This window comes from Chrysochloris asiatica, unplaced genomic scaffold (genome assembly GCF_000296735.1).
Source record: "Chrysochloris asiatica unplaced genomic scaffold, ChrAsi1.0 scaffold00042, whole genome shotgun sequence".
Lineage (NCBI taxonomy): Eukaryota > Metazoa > Chordata > Mammalia > Afrosoricida > Chrysochloridae > Chrysochloris > Chrysochloris asiatica.
Window position 1 is genome coordinate 17,569,368 of NW_006408560.1, and position 18,839 is coordinate 17,588,206.

The 18,839-nt window shown below is 40.9% G+C and overlaps 1 protein-coding gene across 1 annotated transcript; it reads left to right on the plus strand.

Annotated features, from left to right (window-relative positions):
• The first annotated feature begins 9,329 nt into the window (after positions 1-9,329).
• Positions 9,330-16,048, plus strand: CD1D (CD1d molecule). The gene is made up of 6 exons (XM_006861743.1): positions 9,330-9,414; positions 9,640-9,942; positions 10,331-10,609; positions 11,948-12,226; positions 15,839-15,935; positions 16,027-16,048. The coding sequence occupies exons 1-6, from the start codon at positions 9,330-9,332 to the stop codon at positions 16,046-16,048; spliced, it is 1,065 nt and encodes a 354-aa protein (XP_006861805.1).
• The last annotated feature ends 2,791 nt before the right edge of the window (positions 16,049-18,839 follow it).

The window sequence follows — 18,839 nt, forward strand, 5'->3', positions numbered from 1 at the left end:
AAAATCTTCCCTGCCATCTGGTCAATTCCAACTCATAGTGACCTTGTATAGGGTTTTTTGAGGCTGTAAATCTTTACAGAAGCAGACAACCTCATCTTTCTTCCACAGAGCATCTGGTGGGTTTGAACTTCTGAGTTTTCGGTTAGCATTCAGTATTTATCCTACAATGCCACCAGAACGTCTTCAGGATGGTCCTAGATATATAAAATATGCTTGGTGATTGATTTGATTCACAAATATTTACCCATTATCAATAGTGTTCTAAGGAACACTAGTAGCATAATGGTTAGATGTGGGGCTGCTAACTACAAGGAGAGCAGTTAGAATCTACCAGCCATGCTCTGTGGGAGAAAGATGAGGCTTTCTGTTCCTGTTAAGATTTATAGCCTCTATATAGGGGTTCTATGAGTTGGAACCGACTCAACTCAACAACATACCACCACCACCACAAGAGTGTTCTAGTCAGTGTGGAGGGTACATGGTATATAGTATTGAGCAAGAACAAAGGCAGAAGATCAGGAAGTAAATAAGCTAATATTGGATAGTGATGTGTGTGCATGATTCACATAATCTGTGAGAGCAAAGGTATTTTAGAGATCAGTGGAAAAGTTTTATTATGGAAACTTAACCCAAGCTGGCCATCTAAGCAGTGAAGTTCAGAGTAGTGAAAGAACTAAGTAAATCAACATATAGCTGTCAGAAATAATCAGAAAAGAATCCACAGAAAGAGGAAACATTGAAGGCAGACAAGCCATCAATAGTAAGCAGGTGGCATCCATTATTCTTATCGCTGGGAAGAGAAGAAACATGTTTTCACCGCCTTCATAATACTTGAACTTCTTATACCTGAACAATTCCATAACCAGTTATATTTGTGGCTATTTTTAGTAAAATTATCTGTGATTCTTTGATTCCAGTCCAGCCTTCCTCCCATTCAAAAAAAAATTCCTGTACTCTTCAAGCTGTGAATCCCTAGAATGCAAGGCTAAAAATAAAGAAACACACTAGTTATATCACTTAACCATTTTCTCAGAGTAGGATGAGAAATACAGTTAAGAGAATAGGAAGTTAGTCAGAAGATTAAAAATTGTAGTTCCAGCACTATCTCTTTTACTATGTGATCTTAGAGAGTCTTGTATCCTCTGTGATTTGGTTTCCTCATTTACAAATGAAAAATAATAGCTCCTTTTCACAGTCATCATGAGACTTAACAAAATGGTATATGTAAGCAGTCTAAATGTGAGAGACATTATTAAGATAGAGGTATGGACCATAGCCAATTTCTACTTCCTTCCACAGGCTTATTTTGAGATGTTTAAATTACTACCTCTGTGGTTTCCCAACCCACAGTATGGAAGGGTTAGTCTTGCTCTAGACTCGCTGAGTAGTGAAAATGGGTAAAAGTTTGACTATTAATAACAAGGATGGTTACTTACCCAAAAGTGCCTGGGAAGAAAGACATGGTAATCTGCTTCTCAGCGTCCCAGCCATGAAAATCCCATAGAGTGTAACACATGGTAACACATGGGCTGTTGTGAGTCTGCCGGCTCTATGGCAACTGTTTTATTTTTGTTGTTGTTTAGTTCTTGTGTTATCTAGGTTCTTCCTAGAGAACACATTTCAACACAGTCTATGATTCAGTGATCTTCTTCCTAGAGTAAGTGGGAAAAATAATAATCAAGAAATGTCTGGCTCAGCAGAGTTTTATTTATTTATCTTTTTAAGTGACTTAAAACATCACACATTTATTATGTCACAGTTTTGAAGGTCAAAAGTCAAGGTATCAGCAGGGCTAGTTCTTTTTAGAGGCCTGAAGGAAAAATATATTTCTTTGCTTTTTCCAGTATTCCTAGATTTGAGTCTTCATTATCCATCGTCAAAGCCAGCAGGTAGTATATTTTCTCTAACTTTTTACCTCCCTCTTTTTAACTTAAAAAACTGTTTCTTGTGAATTGAGTGAAGGTTTATATACCATTAGTTTTACATTCAACAAATCATACAGTTTGTATGATTTGCAAGCCCTTCCATGCAGCAACGGTTATCCCACTTCCTTACTATGGTTCCATCCACCTTCCCATCCCTTCTCAACTTTGTCCTTAAGTAAATGTTGCCCCTTTGACTTGGAATGATTGATCATTCCACAGTGAGCATACCTTACTATCTACTGCTTGTTGTCCCCCTATCTACTGCTTGGCTGAAAACTGGGCCATGAGGATGAATTCCTTTACAGGTTAAGGCTCCTCCAGTCTCTTTCTGATCAGTAAACCCAGTTTTTGGTTTTTTTATAATCTTGAGTATTGTTCTACATTTTCTCCCACTCTACCTAGGAACTTCGAATGTGATCCTTTTCAGAATAATTGGTAATGTAACTGGACACCGTCTAGTTCTTCTGGTTTTAGAGTCATGGAGACTGATGTTCACATGTTCCATTAGTCCACTGGACTAAGGATTCCAAGTATCTTCAATTCTCACACTTCTTTCTTTCGCACATGGAGAGACAAATAGTTGCATCTTAGATGGCTTCTCATGAGCTTTTAAGATCCCAGCTGTTACTCACCAAAGTAGGATATAGAACATTGTCTTTGTGGACCATCTCAACTGAGTTTTGAGGGGGACAAATATATGCATCTCAGATAAGCCTATCTTTTAAATGTTTTACTGACTTTTTGTTGATGATAAAAACAGCTTCTTTTATTTATTTATTTAAATTTCTGGCTATCCCTTTCTCTCCCCCTCAAGTATCTATTTTATAATGGTATGCCAGGGAAACCAAGATTCATAAGACAGCCAAGCATCTTAACATTATTTCCCTCATTTTCCCTCATTCCAACCATGTCTCAATCCCAGTATTCCAGAACCCTGTTGTTTCAAGTTTGTGTATATGTCATTATTTACCTCTGTCCCACTTAGACCATGCAAACCTGTCTAATTGTTCCCCCATCTGCTCTGTTCTATCATTCCTCTCTCCCTTCTTGTATACTGCTCTCCTCCCTAGCACCCAACCTATCCTGTGTCTACTCCCTGCCCTGTGCTCCACTTTCCTGTCTCTCTCCTCACCCCAATCCCCACATGCCAGTAGCCAGCAAAGAATCCACCTCCATTTAGTCTTTTACAGTAGTGGTCCTATGCAGTATTTCTCCTTTTGTGACCGACTAATTTCACTCAACATAATGTCCTCAAGGTTCATCCATGTTATGCGGTGGCTTGCAGCCTCCTTGTTATTCAAGGTAGCATAGTATTCCATTGTGCATATGTACCACAGTTTATTTGTCCATTCTTCAGTTGATGGGCACTTTAGAAAAACAGCTTCTTTTTAAGGTTTTAAGATTTAAGTCTGAAAATTTTAAGATAAATTGCATACAACTATTCAAGTTTTGTAAAGGAAATTGAAACTTGAATGCAAAGTTAAAGATTATACCATGATCCATATAATTTTTTAAATTTTTAGTTCCATTCTCCCATCTTTCCTCCCATCTTTATGTCTAGTCACTATTGGGGAATACTGTATCTTACTTGAGAAGACCTGGTGGTACAATGGGTTAAATGTTAGATTGTTAACGTAAGGTTGTAGGTTCAAACCTGTGGGAATGAATATCTTTTCTTCCAAATTATTATAACCCTGTTTATTGTATTTGGGTGACCTTTCTTTTTCTTTTTATTACTTATTCAAGTGAGTAGGGACTTTATGATCTTTCTCTTTCTTTTTGGTACTCTCTGAAGTGAGTATGGACTGTATGACCTTTTCTCCTACTTATTACTACTTTCTGAAGTGAGTAAGAAGAATGCGTGCCTTAGAAATTTGAATTAGCCAACTGGGTAAGGGAAAAGACCGTGGTCAAAGCCCTAGCCAGTGGGTTGAGACACAGCCTTAAGACTTGCATCAGGAATGAAAATTGGAACGGACTGCCTGCTCTGTGTGCTTGCTGGCCTGTTCTTGTACAGCTACATGCATACACCCTTCTGTGGAAGTAAGTTTTACCTTGCTGAGGCAGTTTAATCTCACTGAGTGTCTTTTTATGCAACATAGGGATTCATTTCTAACAAACCCACCAAGTCTCTGTAGAAGAAAGATGAGGTTGTCTGCTTCTGTAAAGATTTACAGTCTTACAAACCCTGAGGAGCAGTTCTGCTCTGTCCTACAAGGCTACTATGAGTTGTAATTAGTTGGTTTTGGTTTGATATCTTCCTTTAATAACTTAATCTTTCATTTGTAACAAAAATGATTTTCCTACTCCCCACCCCACCCCCCAAAAAAACTGTTGTGGGCCAACAATAAGTGCAAAAATATGTGGCATCAACATTTTCTCTCATACCACTCTCCACTCATGCTGGGTTTGATAATCCATTGTGGTGACCACACAGAATTCAGACACCATACTAACACTGTGGGTTTTTTTCTTTTGTGTGTGTGTGTGTGTGTGTGTGTGTGTGTGTGTGTGTGAACTTAATAGGTTACAGTGCAGAGACAGAAATGCTTAGGACACAGTTCTTCCAGTCAGCTGCTGACAAATGCCCATAAAATACACCCCTCTGCCAAAAGCCTCCACCTGAAGGCTCTAGCTCCTCAGGTCAGCAAACCTAGCTCTGTCGTTTAAGTGTCTGTAGACACCCAACTCTATAAACAATCTTCCTTTCCAAAGCTACTCATCTTGACTTGCTCCGTGGGCTGGGAAGTCCACTGTTCTGTCTTATGCTTCATTCTTAGTTTTGCTGCTGCTGCTGCTGCTCCTCTGGAACAGTTTTCTCTTCCTGGGTTGAGGAGATTCAATGGGCAGGGATCTCAGAAGCCAAAGGACACACCCACCTCCTGGCTGTTCTTTGAGATCACTCATCCTGCTTTCGATATGGTTCATTTTTATTTTATACCCATGTTAAAGGTTCAAGTTCTTACTATTACAATGAACTCTGCTAACATCCACAGATGAATTATATTAGTCTATCAGTACCTTCTCCCACCTTCTCTTACTCAGATTCAGCAGGGCAGAAATGTTTTGGTTGGAGTTACAGACTATGGTTAGAAGAGACATTAGATAATTCACTATACCACATAAGATAGGATGGATAAAGGACATTTCTAAGATTCCAGCCAAGACTAAGTGGCAGAAACCTAGTCTCTCCAGTGCTCTTACCACAACCCAAGGGTGCAGGATGAGGAGTTAATGTTGATAGAATAGTAAGAACCAAAGTAAGGAAACATACTCACAGATATTCTAGTAGCTTTCCATTTGATTAATCAGAGGGCACAGGGAGATAGACAAATTCTATAATTGCAAGATCTGATAATATGCTGGGAGGAAAGACTTTCAAAACTAGTTAATGAACAAAAGGATGGATGTGGGATTGATTTACATCTTCTGCCTTTGTTCACAGGAAAGCTTCTTGGCATTTGAGTTAAGAGCTGATTTGGAATCATTAGGGATGGGGAAGGGGTGGAGGAAGGAAAACACTATCCAAACAACTGTTCGTGCAAAGAACCTGGACAGGAAGAAGCTCTTTGTATTACAGGAACTGAAAACAGATCAGCTAGGCTAAGGTGCAGAGCAAATGAGAGTAGGGTGAGAGATGAGGTTAGAAGGTTGTTGTTGTTATTTGCCGTGGAGTTGGTTCCAACTCATAGTGACCCTGTATAGGGCTTGTGAGGCTGTAAGTCTTTACGGGAACAGAAAGCCTCATCTTTCTCCCATGGAACAGCTGATAGTTTCAAACTGCTGACCTTAAGGTTGGCAGCCGGATTTGTAACCACTACGCTACCAGAGCTCCTTGAGGTTAGAAGGCAGAGTGAAATCAACTTGTGTATGGTGTTGTTGTTATAGATGCCGTTGAGTTGGTACCAACTCACAGCAACCCTATGTATAGCAGAATGAAACACTGATTGGCCCTGAGCAAACCTCACAATTTTTGTGATGCTTGAGCCCATTTCTGTTGCTACTGTGCCAATCCATCTCATTGGGGAGGGGGGGGGTCTTATTTTTTGCTCACCCTCCATTTTATCAATTATGATGTCCTTCTCCAGAGACAGGCCCCTTCTGGTAATATGTCTAAAGCACAAGAGAGGAAGTCTGGCCATCCTGTCTTCTAAAGAGCAATCTGGCCATACTTCTATTAACACAGATTTGCTTGGTCTTTTAGAAGTCCATGGTACTTTTAATATTCTCTTCCAACACCATAACTCAGATACATCAGTTCTTCTATGGCCTTCCTTATTCATTGCCAACTTTCAAATGCGTATGAGACTATTGAAAATACCATGGCTTGAGTCAGGTATACCTTAGTCCTGAAACTGACATCTTTGCTCTTGAACACTTCAAAGAGGTCCTGTGCAGCTGATTAGCCTAGTGCAATATATCGTTTGATTTCTTGATAATTGCTTGTATGAGTGCTGATCATTGATCTAAATAAAATGAAGTTGTTGACAACTTCAATCTTTTCTCCATGTATCTTGATGTTATTTATTGGTTCAAAGGTGAGGATTTTTATTTTCTCTACATTGAGGTGTACCCCATACTGAAGGATATTAGAAGAGACTTTGAAACATACTCTGCAGCACAGAGATACTAAAGCAAATAGAAAAAATGAAGACATAAAAGAGCTGACCAGAAAATTTCCAAGTGCAGCACGAGAAGACAAAGTCAAATATTATAATAAAATGTGCAAAGACTTGGAGTTAGAAAAACAAAAGGGAAGAACACACTCAGCATTTCTCAAGTTGAGAGAACCAAAGAAAAAATGCAAGCCTCGATTTGAAACATTCTAGGATTCTATGGGTAAAATATTGAATAATCCAGAAAGCATCAAAAGGAGATGGAAAGAATACACAGAGTCATTGTACCAAAAAGAAATGCTCACTGTTCAACCATTTCAAGAGGTAGAATATGATCAAGAGCCAATGATACCGAAGGAAGAAGTATAAAGGAGCATTGAAGGCATTGGCAAAGAATAAGGCACCAGGAACTGATGGAATATAAATTGAAATCTTTCAAAAAACTGAGGCTGCACTGGAGGCACTCACTTATCTATGCCAAGAAATTTGAAAGACAATTACCTAGCCAACTGATTGGAAGAGACTCATATTTTTGTTCATTTCAAAGGGGTGACTCAAAGGAATGTGGAAATTATCAGACAATATTAATATTACATGTAATTTAAAAATTCTGCTAAAAATAATTTTTAAATGGCTGCAGCAATACACTGATAAGGAACTGCCAGAGGCTCAAGCCAGATTCAGAGGAGGATATGGAATAAGGTATATCATTGCTGATGTCAGATGGATCTTGGCTGAAAGCATAGAATACCAGAAAGATGTTCATCTGTGCTTTATTGACTATGAAAAATTCTTCAGTTGTGTAGGTCATGAAAAGCTATGGACATTATTGAGGAGAATGAGTGTTCCAGAATACTTATTGTACTAATAAAGAACCTGTACAAAGACCAAGAGGCAGGTGGAACAGAACAAGGGGACACTGAATAATTTAAGATTAGGAAAGGTGTACACCAGGGTTGTTGTATTCTTTCACCATATTTTTTTCAATCTGTATGCTGAGCAAATAATTTGAGAAGGTGGATTATATGAAGAACATGGCATCAGAATTGGAGGAAGACTCATTAACAACCTGCGATATGCAGATGATACAACATAGTGTTGTAGGCCCTACCAATGATTTTGGTTTCTAGCCTGAAAAAGGTAGTTCAGGATACCAGGCTGTTGGGATTTAAACCTAGAAGAGAGACTCCTTCTGCATATGTGGTTGCCAAGAGCCTGAATGCCGCCCCCACAAAAAAAAGCAGGAACTAACTTGAGAGATACTAGTTTATTTTTGCTGTTGTTTCTTGTTAAGTGATGTCGAGTTGGTTCAGACTCATAGAGACCCTGTATAGGGTTTCTGCAAAGTGGCTGGTGATTTTGAACTTCTGACCTTGTGGCTCAAAATGACCTTGAGGTTGAGTGCTTATTGTAGAGCGCCACACCAGGACCGCAAAGCGACATTAGTGTGACCATTTTGGAGGTTCAGCTTTTGTCTCTACACAGGAAAAAGATTCAGATTATGGTAGAGGTGGAAATGCAGAGACAGGGCATACAAAAGATTATTAAAAAGAAGTAAAATAACAAAGAGGTGATGATGGATTAGGTCCCTGGGTGGTGCAAATGGTTGTGCTTGACTACTAAAGGTTGGCAGTTCGAACCCATTCAGCAGTGCCACAGAAGAAAAGTCTGGTGACTTATTTCTGTGAAGATTACAGTCAAGATATCCCAGTGGAATCCTTCTACTCTGTAATGCACAAAATCATCTGGAGTTGGAATCTATCAGTGAGCAATGGTTTTGGTGTTTTGTTTGGTGTTGGACTGAATACAGGAGGGAGAGAGAAGTGCCAGGTGTTACCCAGGTTCTGAACCATCATGTCTTATTATTCTTTGGTGTGAGAAGTGGGGAGCTGGCTGTCCAGGTAGAATGTCATTCTATCATGGTTCTAGAAAACAGAGACTTACACTTGCAGGGTGAACCTATTATGCTTCTAGAAAACAGGTACCCATTTGGGGATTGCATGAGCAGGCAGGGAGGCCAGGCAAGTGGGGTGAGAGGAGGAAGGGGAGAGATTAAGGATATTCAGAAAGGAGGTGGGGGAAACAGAGAAGAGAAGTAGACGGTGCTCTGCGGGAGGGAGCCTTAGGAGGGCAGAGACACTGAGAGCAAGAAAGGCTCTGGATGACATTGAGTAAGGAGATGGGAGAACCTGGGATATTAAAGTTGTAAAGAATCTTAACCACTCGAAGAAAATTAATGTTAATGTCTTCATTTTATAAGAAATATGATATTGGTAAACATTCTGGGAAAAAGTGAAAAAGGTAGAGAAAAGAAAAAATCATAATCTCTCCATCTGGAAAGCATCCACTGCTAATCCACCGGCGTTCCTCCTTTTTCAATTTTTTTTCTTTGCGTTTTAAACATGGTTAGAATTGTACTATAGATACAATTATAGGCCATGCTTTGAAAACTTGAACAACAGTTGTAAATACATTTTCACTGAACAGATTTAGGCAAGTTGATTGTGAAAATAATGCTGTGACTGAGTTTTGGACTCCAACCACAGTTCTTTGCAGTTCATTTCCCTAATGGCAAAGTAGACCCCTTCGAAAAATAAAAGAAGACGAAGGGATCTGAAAGCGTGGAGTCAGCGAACCGGACGAACCCAGGTTTCAAAGTTAGCAGCTCATAGGTCAGAGCAGAAACCCCGTCCGGGTGCGCCTGCTCTGGGGTCAATTCCTAGTCGGAGGGGGCGGAGAAAGGGGACGGATTTCAGTGCTGGTGGGTGAACCACCCAAGCCCAGCGTTATGCGAATCCTGCCGCTTCTGCTGCTCTGGGGGTTCCCACAGGTTTGGGGAAGTTCTGAGGGTGAGTGGAACGAGGGTGCCAAGGGTCCGAATTCCTGGAGGCAGCGAGAGGGAGAATGGCTGGGCTACGGGTGAGAGTGGGCGTTTCTCGGACCCTCGCGAGTTCGAACTTGAGCCGAGTGGCCAGCCTGGGAATCTGCGGTCCCCGCGGCTGTCCCGGGTCTGCTCTCCGGGAGCGGCGGGTCAGAGCTAGCGGACCTCCCAGCTCAGGGTTTTTTGTTTGTCCTCCTTATGCTTTCTACTCTCCCAGCCACTCACTACGCTGTTGCGGTAAATCATCATTCGGTCCCGCGCGAGAATGTCACTCTCCGTGTACTCCAGGTCTCGTCCTTCATCAATAGTAGCTGGATGCGTACGGACTGCTCAGTCTGGCTAGGGGAACTGCAGACCCACAGCTGGGACAATGATTCGGACTCCGTTCACTTCCTGTTGCCCTGGTCCTACGGTAACTTCAGCGCGCAGCAGTGGGAGAAGCTGCTGCATGTGTTTCAGGTTTATCGGATCAGTTTCAAAAGCGACATAGAGGAATTAAGAAAAATGCTGCAAAAACCCTGTGAGCTGAGGGATGGGATCCTGGGCAGGTACCTGGGGTGGGTGGGAGAATGGGGGGGCAGGGAAGATAGTAGAATTCCACTTAGGAGACAGTGGTTCCTCTAGATTTGGTTCCCTTATTTCTCTACCCTCTTCTGATTTCCACTTTTGCCTTGAGCAGATACAAAACAGTCCACGTTCCTGCCGGTCCCAACTCACCCACTCATTTTCCTGAACTCTGAAAGAGTTCTCCTGCCTCATGAAAGACCATGAGCCAGAAAAGATTTGTCTAACTTTATTTTTTCTTTCTGGATACCCATTATAACAATAGAGCCCCTCATACTAATCTCACCCCCTTGATCCCTTCCAGTCTTTCACTTTCTTTGATCTCTGTCCATACCTTTGCTCAGATCCCATGGAGTTCCAGGTGTCTGCTGGCTGTGAAGTATACCCCTGGAGTGGCCTAGAAACCTTCTTCCAAGTAGCATACCAAGGATTAGAAATCCTGAATTTCAAAGGAAATTCTTGGCATCCAGCTCCAGAAGCCCCATCTTGGGTTCAGAAGATCAGCAAAGTGCTTAACCAGGACCAAGGGACCAAGGATACGATACAACAGCTTCTCACTGACACTTGCCCCCAATTTGTCAATGACCTCTTAGAGGCAGGAAAATCAGATCTGGAGAAGCAAGGTTAGCCTGCCTTTGGGGTTTTTCATTCCAATGTTCTCATCCCTTTAAGCATCTGAAGAAGAGACTGCCCCAAGAAGGGATGTATAAGGAGTGAGGGTACACACTCATTCTGGAGACATTACTTGATCACTTACTAAACTAAACCATTGCCACAGAGACAATTCCAACTCCTATTGGTCATCAAAGACAGAGTACATCTGCCCATAGGATTTCCAAGGCTGTAAATCTTTACACTATTAAATTGCCACATCTTTCTCCTGAGGAGCATCTGGTGGGTTCGAACCACTGACCTATGATTAGCAGCTGAGTGCTCAATCATCAGGGCTCCTTGGGCACCTACTGTTGTTTAGTGCTGTGGAGTTGGTTCTGACACATAGTGACCCTGTATATGAATTCCAAGGAGCAGCTGGTGGGTTTGAACTGCTAATCTTGCAGTTAGTGGTGCAGTGCTTATCTTACAGTGCCACACTAGGACTCCTGAGCACTTATGAGGTTCCATGAATCTAATTCTCTCTGGTGCTATTGATAAGCACTGGACTGCTAAATACAAGGTTGGCAGTTCAAACCTATCATGTGCTCTATGTGAAAAAAAGAAGGCTTCTGTAGTAAAGATTTATAGTCTTGAAAACCCTCTATAGATTGGGTCACTATAAATCAAAGTCAACTCAATAGCAGGGAGTTTAGTTCTTGGTTTTGGGATCTGATACGAGTAAAGTGGGTGGGATCTGTACTCCAGGGGAAATATGAGAAGACAAATGAAGAATTAAATCAATGCCTTAAACATGCTATGGACATTACTGCTGAACATGTTATAGGACATCATGCTTGGTAAAGTGGAGGGTCAGAGATAAAGAGGAAGCTCTCCAATGAGATGGATAGGCACAGTGGCAGCAGCAGTGGGCTCAAGCATAACAATAGTGAGGATGGCGCTCGACCGGGCAGTGTTTCATTCTGTTATGCACAGGGTGGCTATGAGTCGGTACCTACTTGGTGGTACCTACTCGACCACACCTAACAACAACAGCAAATAACAGTAGAGAGGAAGGACTTTTATTTGATGCTGAGATTTCATATCAGGTTGTGCCATGGATACAATTTATAGCCTGTTTTTAAAACTTAAATAATAGCTGTAACCAGTTTCCACATATTTTCCCAAGTTGGGATCAAGGAAAGAAGATTTTCCCAGAGACGTTAACACAGATGGATTGAAGTTCTGAGAGGCTTCATCTCCAGAAGTGGAGCTGTGGGAGGCATGAGTTTAATATGAGGCTTAGAGCCTCTAATGATAAGAGTGGAGTCCCCACTTTAAGATCTTCCCATTCTATTTTTTGGATGCAGAGAAGCCTGAAGCCTGGTTGTCCAGTGGCCCCACTCCTGGTCCTGGCCGTCTGCTGCTGGTGTGTCATGTCTCGGGATTCTACCCAAAGCCCGTGTGGGTGATGTGGATGCGGGGGGAGCAGGAGGAGCCCAGCACACTGCAAGGGGATGTTCTGCCCAATGCTGATAAGACCTGGTATCTCCGAGTAACCGTGGATGTGGTGACTGGGGAGGCTGCTGACCTGTCCTGCCGAGTGAAGCACAGCAGTCTAGGTGGCCAGGACATTGTCCTCCACTGGGGTGAGAAACAACTTGAACCTAGCTAGAAATGGGAGAACGTGAACCTTGGTGTAGGGGAAGAGTTTGAGAAGGGGTCGGGCTTTCTAGGGGTGGAGTTTGACAGACCTGAGATAGAGGAGCTTTGGAGATGAGGACATCAAAACAGGAATTTCACATACAGAGAAAAAAGGAATTTCACATACAGAAGGGGAATGAGGACCTGAAGCTTAAAAAAAATTGAGATATGAGGTTTTTATCATATAGGAAAACATAGGAATTAAAGACTCAGAAGCCCAGAAGTAGGGAACAAATGAATCCCAGCAGGATTTCAGCCCCTTGGAGGCAGGTACCTTATTTCCCTAGCGCTTTTATTGTTGTTGTTAAGTGCCCTCAAGTCAGGTTCTACTCATAAAGAGCCTATATAGGGTTTCTAAGGAGCATCTGGTGAGCTTGAATTTCTGACCTTTTGTTTCAAGCTGAACTTGCAATCCAGCACATTAACACGCAGTGCCACACCAGGACTCCTTGTTAGAACTGCTGTAACATAAATATCACAAATAGGTGACTTTAAAGAACAGAAATGTATTTTCTCCCAGTTTAGTAGGATAGTTGTTTGAATTCAGGCTCTGGGAGGAGATAACTTGTCTCAACCTCAGTGGCCTCAGTGTTATTGGGTTCTTTGGTGATTGTCATGTGTCATCCATCATCCCTGTTTGTTTGTGGTTCCTTGTCAGTGGGTCTGAGCTGCTCCTTATAATTCAGAAGTAATTAGGTTAAGGACAGATTATATATGGATTATATAAGGACAGATTATATATTCATTAGCATAACAAGCACCCCTGTTTCCAACTCAGAGTAAATTCACAGGTATATTATTAAGTTGTTAAGTGCCTTTGAATCAGTTCTAACTCAAAGGGTTTCTGAGGAGCAATTGGTGAGTTTGAACCAATGACTGTGGTTCAAAGGACCTTGCAGGCCAGTGCTTATCCTACAGTGCCATACCAGGGCCACACCAGGAGTTTAGCACCTCATATTTTGAATTCTTGCACCTCGTATTTTGGGGGATACAACACAGTTCATAACAGAAGGGGACCAAGGGCTTTAGAAAGAGAGGTTAACAAAGATACCAAAATGAAAAACAGTTACCTCTGGGTAAACTCAAACTTCCAACCTTAAGGTTAGCAGCTGAGCACCAGGCCAAGGACTTCAGGCCATGGATTATTTAGTGCTTTCTGCGCATGGGCAGAGCACTCTGCATACGTTATCTTGTTGTTGTCAGGTGCCATCGAGTCGGAACCGACTCATAGCGACCCCATGCACAGCAGAATGAAACAATGTCCGATATTGGGCCAACCTCACTACTGCTATCACACTTGACGCCATCAATGATGCCACCTGGCTGATCCATCTCGTTGGTATTATATATGCATATATTTATAATCTTTTATTATATTTTTGATGAAAGTTTACACAGCGTCTCTTAACAATTTCTACACATATTCTTAAGAGGAGGTGGTGTAAGGTTAAATGCTTGGCTGCCAACCAACAGGTCAGTGGTTTGAATCTGCCTGCTGCTCTGGGTGAAACAGTTATGACAGTTTGCTTCTGTAAAGAATTATAGCTTGGAAAACATATGGGGCATTTCTTCTCAACTGGAGTATAATGGATTTGGTTTGTTTTTTAATACATATTGTTCAGTGACATTGGTTACATTTCCTATAATGTGTCAAACATTTTTTTCTATTCTAGTGATTCTGTTTCCACTAATCTAGTAGTTTTCCTGCCCCCTGCTTTGATTTAGGGTAATGGTTGGCCATGTGGTCTCATATGGATGACTTTTTAGGCTTTCTGCTCCTGTAAAGATTTATAACCTCAGAAACCTTATACAGGGTCACTGTGAGCTGAAACTTGATAGCACACATTAGCAGTACTCATGGATGATAATGTTTATTTCATAAGCCAATCTCTTATTTAGCTGAAAGCTGAGCTCTGAGAGTGGGTTCAATTCAAAGTTTAAATGCTATGTTAGGACAGTAATCTCAGGGGTTCAACTGATCCTGTAAGTCTGGACTTTAAAAAAAAAAAATGTTTTCTAAATAATTTAATCTATAGTGTCCTTGTTCAGAATGGTTGATAGTGGTAGCTGGGATCAGGGTATGTGGGGCTGTGCTTTGTGTAGACTATTAGTCCTAATGACTAGTTTCTTCTTTGAGTCCTTGGTTTCCTTTTTTTTCTTCTGCTCCCAACAAGCAGAGACCAGTAGTTATATCTCAGATGACTGCTCGCAAGCTTTTAAGATGCCAGATGCTACTCATGAAAACAGGATCATACAAGTAAAACCTAAGCTTTATGAACTGTATTATCTGTATGTATTATTTCATTGAATCATCACAACTCTCTTTTGAGGAAAATGAGGCTATAAGGCCAGATAAGAAAACTGCCTGAAGTAGTAAGTGGAAGGGCTGGATTTAGACTCAGGTCTGCCTCCCTCTTTTGTGTGTTAACAGATACTGAAATGAACTGAATTGTTGTCACGTGCCCCTGTATAGGCTTTTAAAATCTTTGCAGAAACAGAAAGCTTCATAATTCTCCCATGGAGTGGCTGGAGGACCTGTACTGTGGACCTCTGGTTCTAAGTCCAGTGCTTATTTTATGGAGCTACCATGTTCCTGTCAACTGAATTAGTGATGCTGAAACCCTCAGGAAAGATGGGGAATTTGAGTTTAGGAGAAATATCAGTAAGTGGTTTAAATGGGGACGGGACGAAGAAGAACCTCCTGGTCCCCTCACAAGTACCCAGACAAGTAATGTTGAAATAGAGGGGCTTTATGATATAACCTTGCTTGCTGAAAGTGACGAGGACTTAAAATAGTTACTGATGGAGATCAAAGAGCACAGCCTTCAGTATGGATTGCATCTCAATGTAATGAAAACAAAAACCCTCACCACTGGACCAATAAACAACATTCTTATCAATGGAGAAAAGATTGAAGTTGTCAAGGACTTCATTCTTATTGGATCAACTATCAATACTCACAGAAGCAGTATCAAGAAATCAAATGACATATTGCATTAGGCAAATCTGCTGCACAAGACCTTTTTAAAGTGTTGAAGAGGAAAGATGTCAGCTTGGGGACTAAGGTGCACCTGACCCAAGCCATGGTATTGTCAATAACCTCATATGCATGTGAAAGCTGGACAGTAAATAAGGAAGACTGTAGAAGAAATGCTTTTGAATTGTGGTGTTGGAGGAGAATATTGAAAGTGCCATGGGCTGCCAAAAGAACCAATAGATCTGTGTTGGAAGAAGTGCAGCCAGAGTGCTCCTTGGAGGCCAGTATGGCCAAACTTCATCTCTCATACTTTGGACGTATTGTCAGGAGGGACCAGTCTCTAGAGAAGGATATCATGTTTGGTCAATTGGAGGGTCAGAGAAAAAGAGTAAGACCCCCAACGAGATGGACTGGCCAAGTGGCAGCATCATTGGGCTCAAGTGTGGCAACAATAGGTTGGTGCAGGATCGGGCAGTGTTTTGTTCTGCTGTGCATAAAGTTGCTATGAGTCGGCACCGACTCCATGGCACCTGACAACAACAACAAAATGGTGATAGACATTCTTTCTTCTCCATGGCAGATGGGAGCCATGTCTCTGTGGGCTGGATTCTCTTTGCAGTACTGGCGTCCCTCCTTCTGCTCATTATAGGCTTCATCTTGTGGTATAGGAAGCATCGGTGAGTTTCTTCTTTTCACCTTCTCACCCGGTCCCTCTCCCCCTCATTTCCTATCTACATTTTCCTCAATGATCTTTCTATTCTCTTACAGCAACTATGAAGACATCCTGTAACTCTTGCCCCATCTGTGTCCAGGACACAGATGGGGCAACGGCCTCAATTCCCCAGACTTTCAGCTCTGGTTTACTCAAGAGTTGAGGTTGAAAAGAAGTGCCTTGAAGAAGTGGAAAACAATCATTAGGCAGCTCTGGTCACATCAATTTAACATTTTATGTATAAAAAACCCAATTCAGTCTGTTTTTTGTTATAACTCAAAGTGACTCTGGATAACATGGCACAAACTCACATACCTCCAGGGACAAACAGGTAAGGGCTGGGGTGTATGTGAATGTGGTGTGATGAATTGCTTTTACATGGTGTTTCTTCAACATAGTCTTGTAACTCCCACCAAATGATTAGATGGGATGATGCAAATGAGGTACTTGTGGCCTACCCTGAGACCTGGATCACTTGCTAATAGTGTATATAAACTTCATGGCATCCCATAGGGGTAGAGCTATGCAAATAAAGTATATAGAACCTAATGAGGGAATTGGTCAATTTTACCAGCACACTAGGCTTAAAATGAGTCACCCCAGAGGTGAAAAGGTAGGACCTTACTGTTAACAAGAAAAAGAAATGGGAGTAGATCATGTTATTTGGACTCAGGGTTCCTGTGCTGAGACCCAGGAGGCAGAGGCATAACACCAGAGATGGTGCAAGATGTTGAGATGTGGGATGAACACCAAAAAAGAGAACCAGAATACCTGCAGGAAATGATGCAGTGGACTTGCACTTGTCAGCGGATCTAAAGAACTTTGTAATACTTGTAACACAGGATAAAGGCTGGGCTGACCCAAGAGCTTCAAGAGGCCAAGGACCAGAGAGAGACTTGCTTGTGGGAATGGTCTAGAAGCTGTTGTCACTCAAAAACTGAATCCTAGGTTGTTCTCGATCCTGAATTGTATCCAGTTACTTCTGTAACAACAACAACTTCTCTAATAATATCCATTATTGTGAACATTGTGAGTTTTGTGGGGCCAATGCAATGAATTATTGAACCCTTGTATCAGAATTGGGAAAAGGTTGGAGAGAGGAGATAGTTTGACTTGTACTTCATGAGAATAAACCTTGAGCTGATGCTGATAGTGATATTCTCTCTCCCTCTTGGGAAGTTAGGGGAGGTCAGATACCTAAACCATGTAATTTTTACAGGTTGTATCTTGTAAAGAATATATAACCTATTTCCATTGTCATAGGAAAATCTTTATCCTTTAGTTGGTGATTTTAGTCCATTTATAGTCATGAATTATTAATACATGTCTTGGGGATTTCATGATCACGATTAGTTTGATGGTTCACTGGAAGGACTCACATTACTCAACATAAAACTGTATTCATATCTAAGATTTATTATAGCATAGGATATAGTACAGGAGCTGCAGAAATATGTATCCATAGGTAAAGGCAAGAGAAGTAAAGCAAAGGCTTCCAAATCTTCTTTCTGTGATACTGTCATAGACTCCTTCTTTCTTCTGCTGCAAACAGCAGAAATATGTATGAAATGTCCCTTCCAAGAGAAATTCATTTGAGTTTTGGAGTCCAAAGTTCTTAAAGGCAGCTGCCCACATAGGCATGTATTTGTTATGTGATAGAGTTTGCATCTCAAACCAGATGTCAGGTACATATGTACCAGGTGCCCATGAGACATCTTTAGGTTGACTTTGAACATGCAGACAACTTGGTTCATTTTAACTTGTCTTAGGCATCGAGAATAATATCACTAACCAATAACTATGTGAGCATTCCAGGGTTTTAGTTCTCAGCATTTGATCTAGGGTTATTCCCAGGACTCCAGAGACTGAGTAAAGCAGACCTGCTGCATTAACTCTTGTAAAATATTTGGATTACTTATTTTTACTATTTTTATCCCTTGTGCTTCACTTTTTCTGTTTTTTTTTTTGCCTTTCTTGCCTTTTTGAGGATTGTTGAATTTTGCAATTGCTTCTTTTCTCTTTTTAATCTTTATCAGTTTGAAAATTGTACTCTATATCAATTCTTTCAGGGCTACTCTCCTGCCCCTCTCAAACATTAAAGATTTTAAGACATCTTACTGATTATATACTTATCAAATTTCTTACTAGCACTGTCCTGTTTTGTTTTACCTGTGGTTTTGTTTTTTTTTTTTTTTTTCCTTAACTGTATATCTAACTTGATCCTGCTATTTTGCATAAAAAGTGTTCCTCTTGACAACCTACATATTTACCTCTTTCTTTGTTGCCCCTAGATTCTTGTATATGGGACCATTCTTCTGGGTAGGATCACCTCTTTTTGTTTTATAGTCTTTAGTTTCATTAGAGTAGGTCTCTTGGTAGTTGAAAAACCATTTTTGTTTATATGTAAATATTTTTATTTTGCCCTATTTCCTATTGTTGTAAAAATATACATAAGTCATAATTGCTGTTTAACATTTGCATGTATACTGTTCAGCAACACCAGTGACATCGATCGATCATGTTGTGCAACCATCACTAATGTATGTTGCCAAATTTTGGCCTCATGCTAGAGCAGATGAACACTAGCAAGAGATATATTTATATCTTGCTGGATAATCTAATACTTGACTATTACCTTTTCTTGACACTTTGCAGATCTGATTTCACTGTCTTTATTCTTTTATTATTGTTGTTAAGCAATGCGCTGTCATTTCTTTGTAGGTAATTGGTTTTTCTTTATGAAATTTCTTTCATGATTTATTTTTTTCTTCAGGTTTGTTTTTGGTTTAGGTGCCTGTAAAGATTTATAGTTTCAGAAGCCGGAAGAAGCAGTTGTACTCTGTTCTACAGAGTTGCTTTGAGTAAGAAT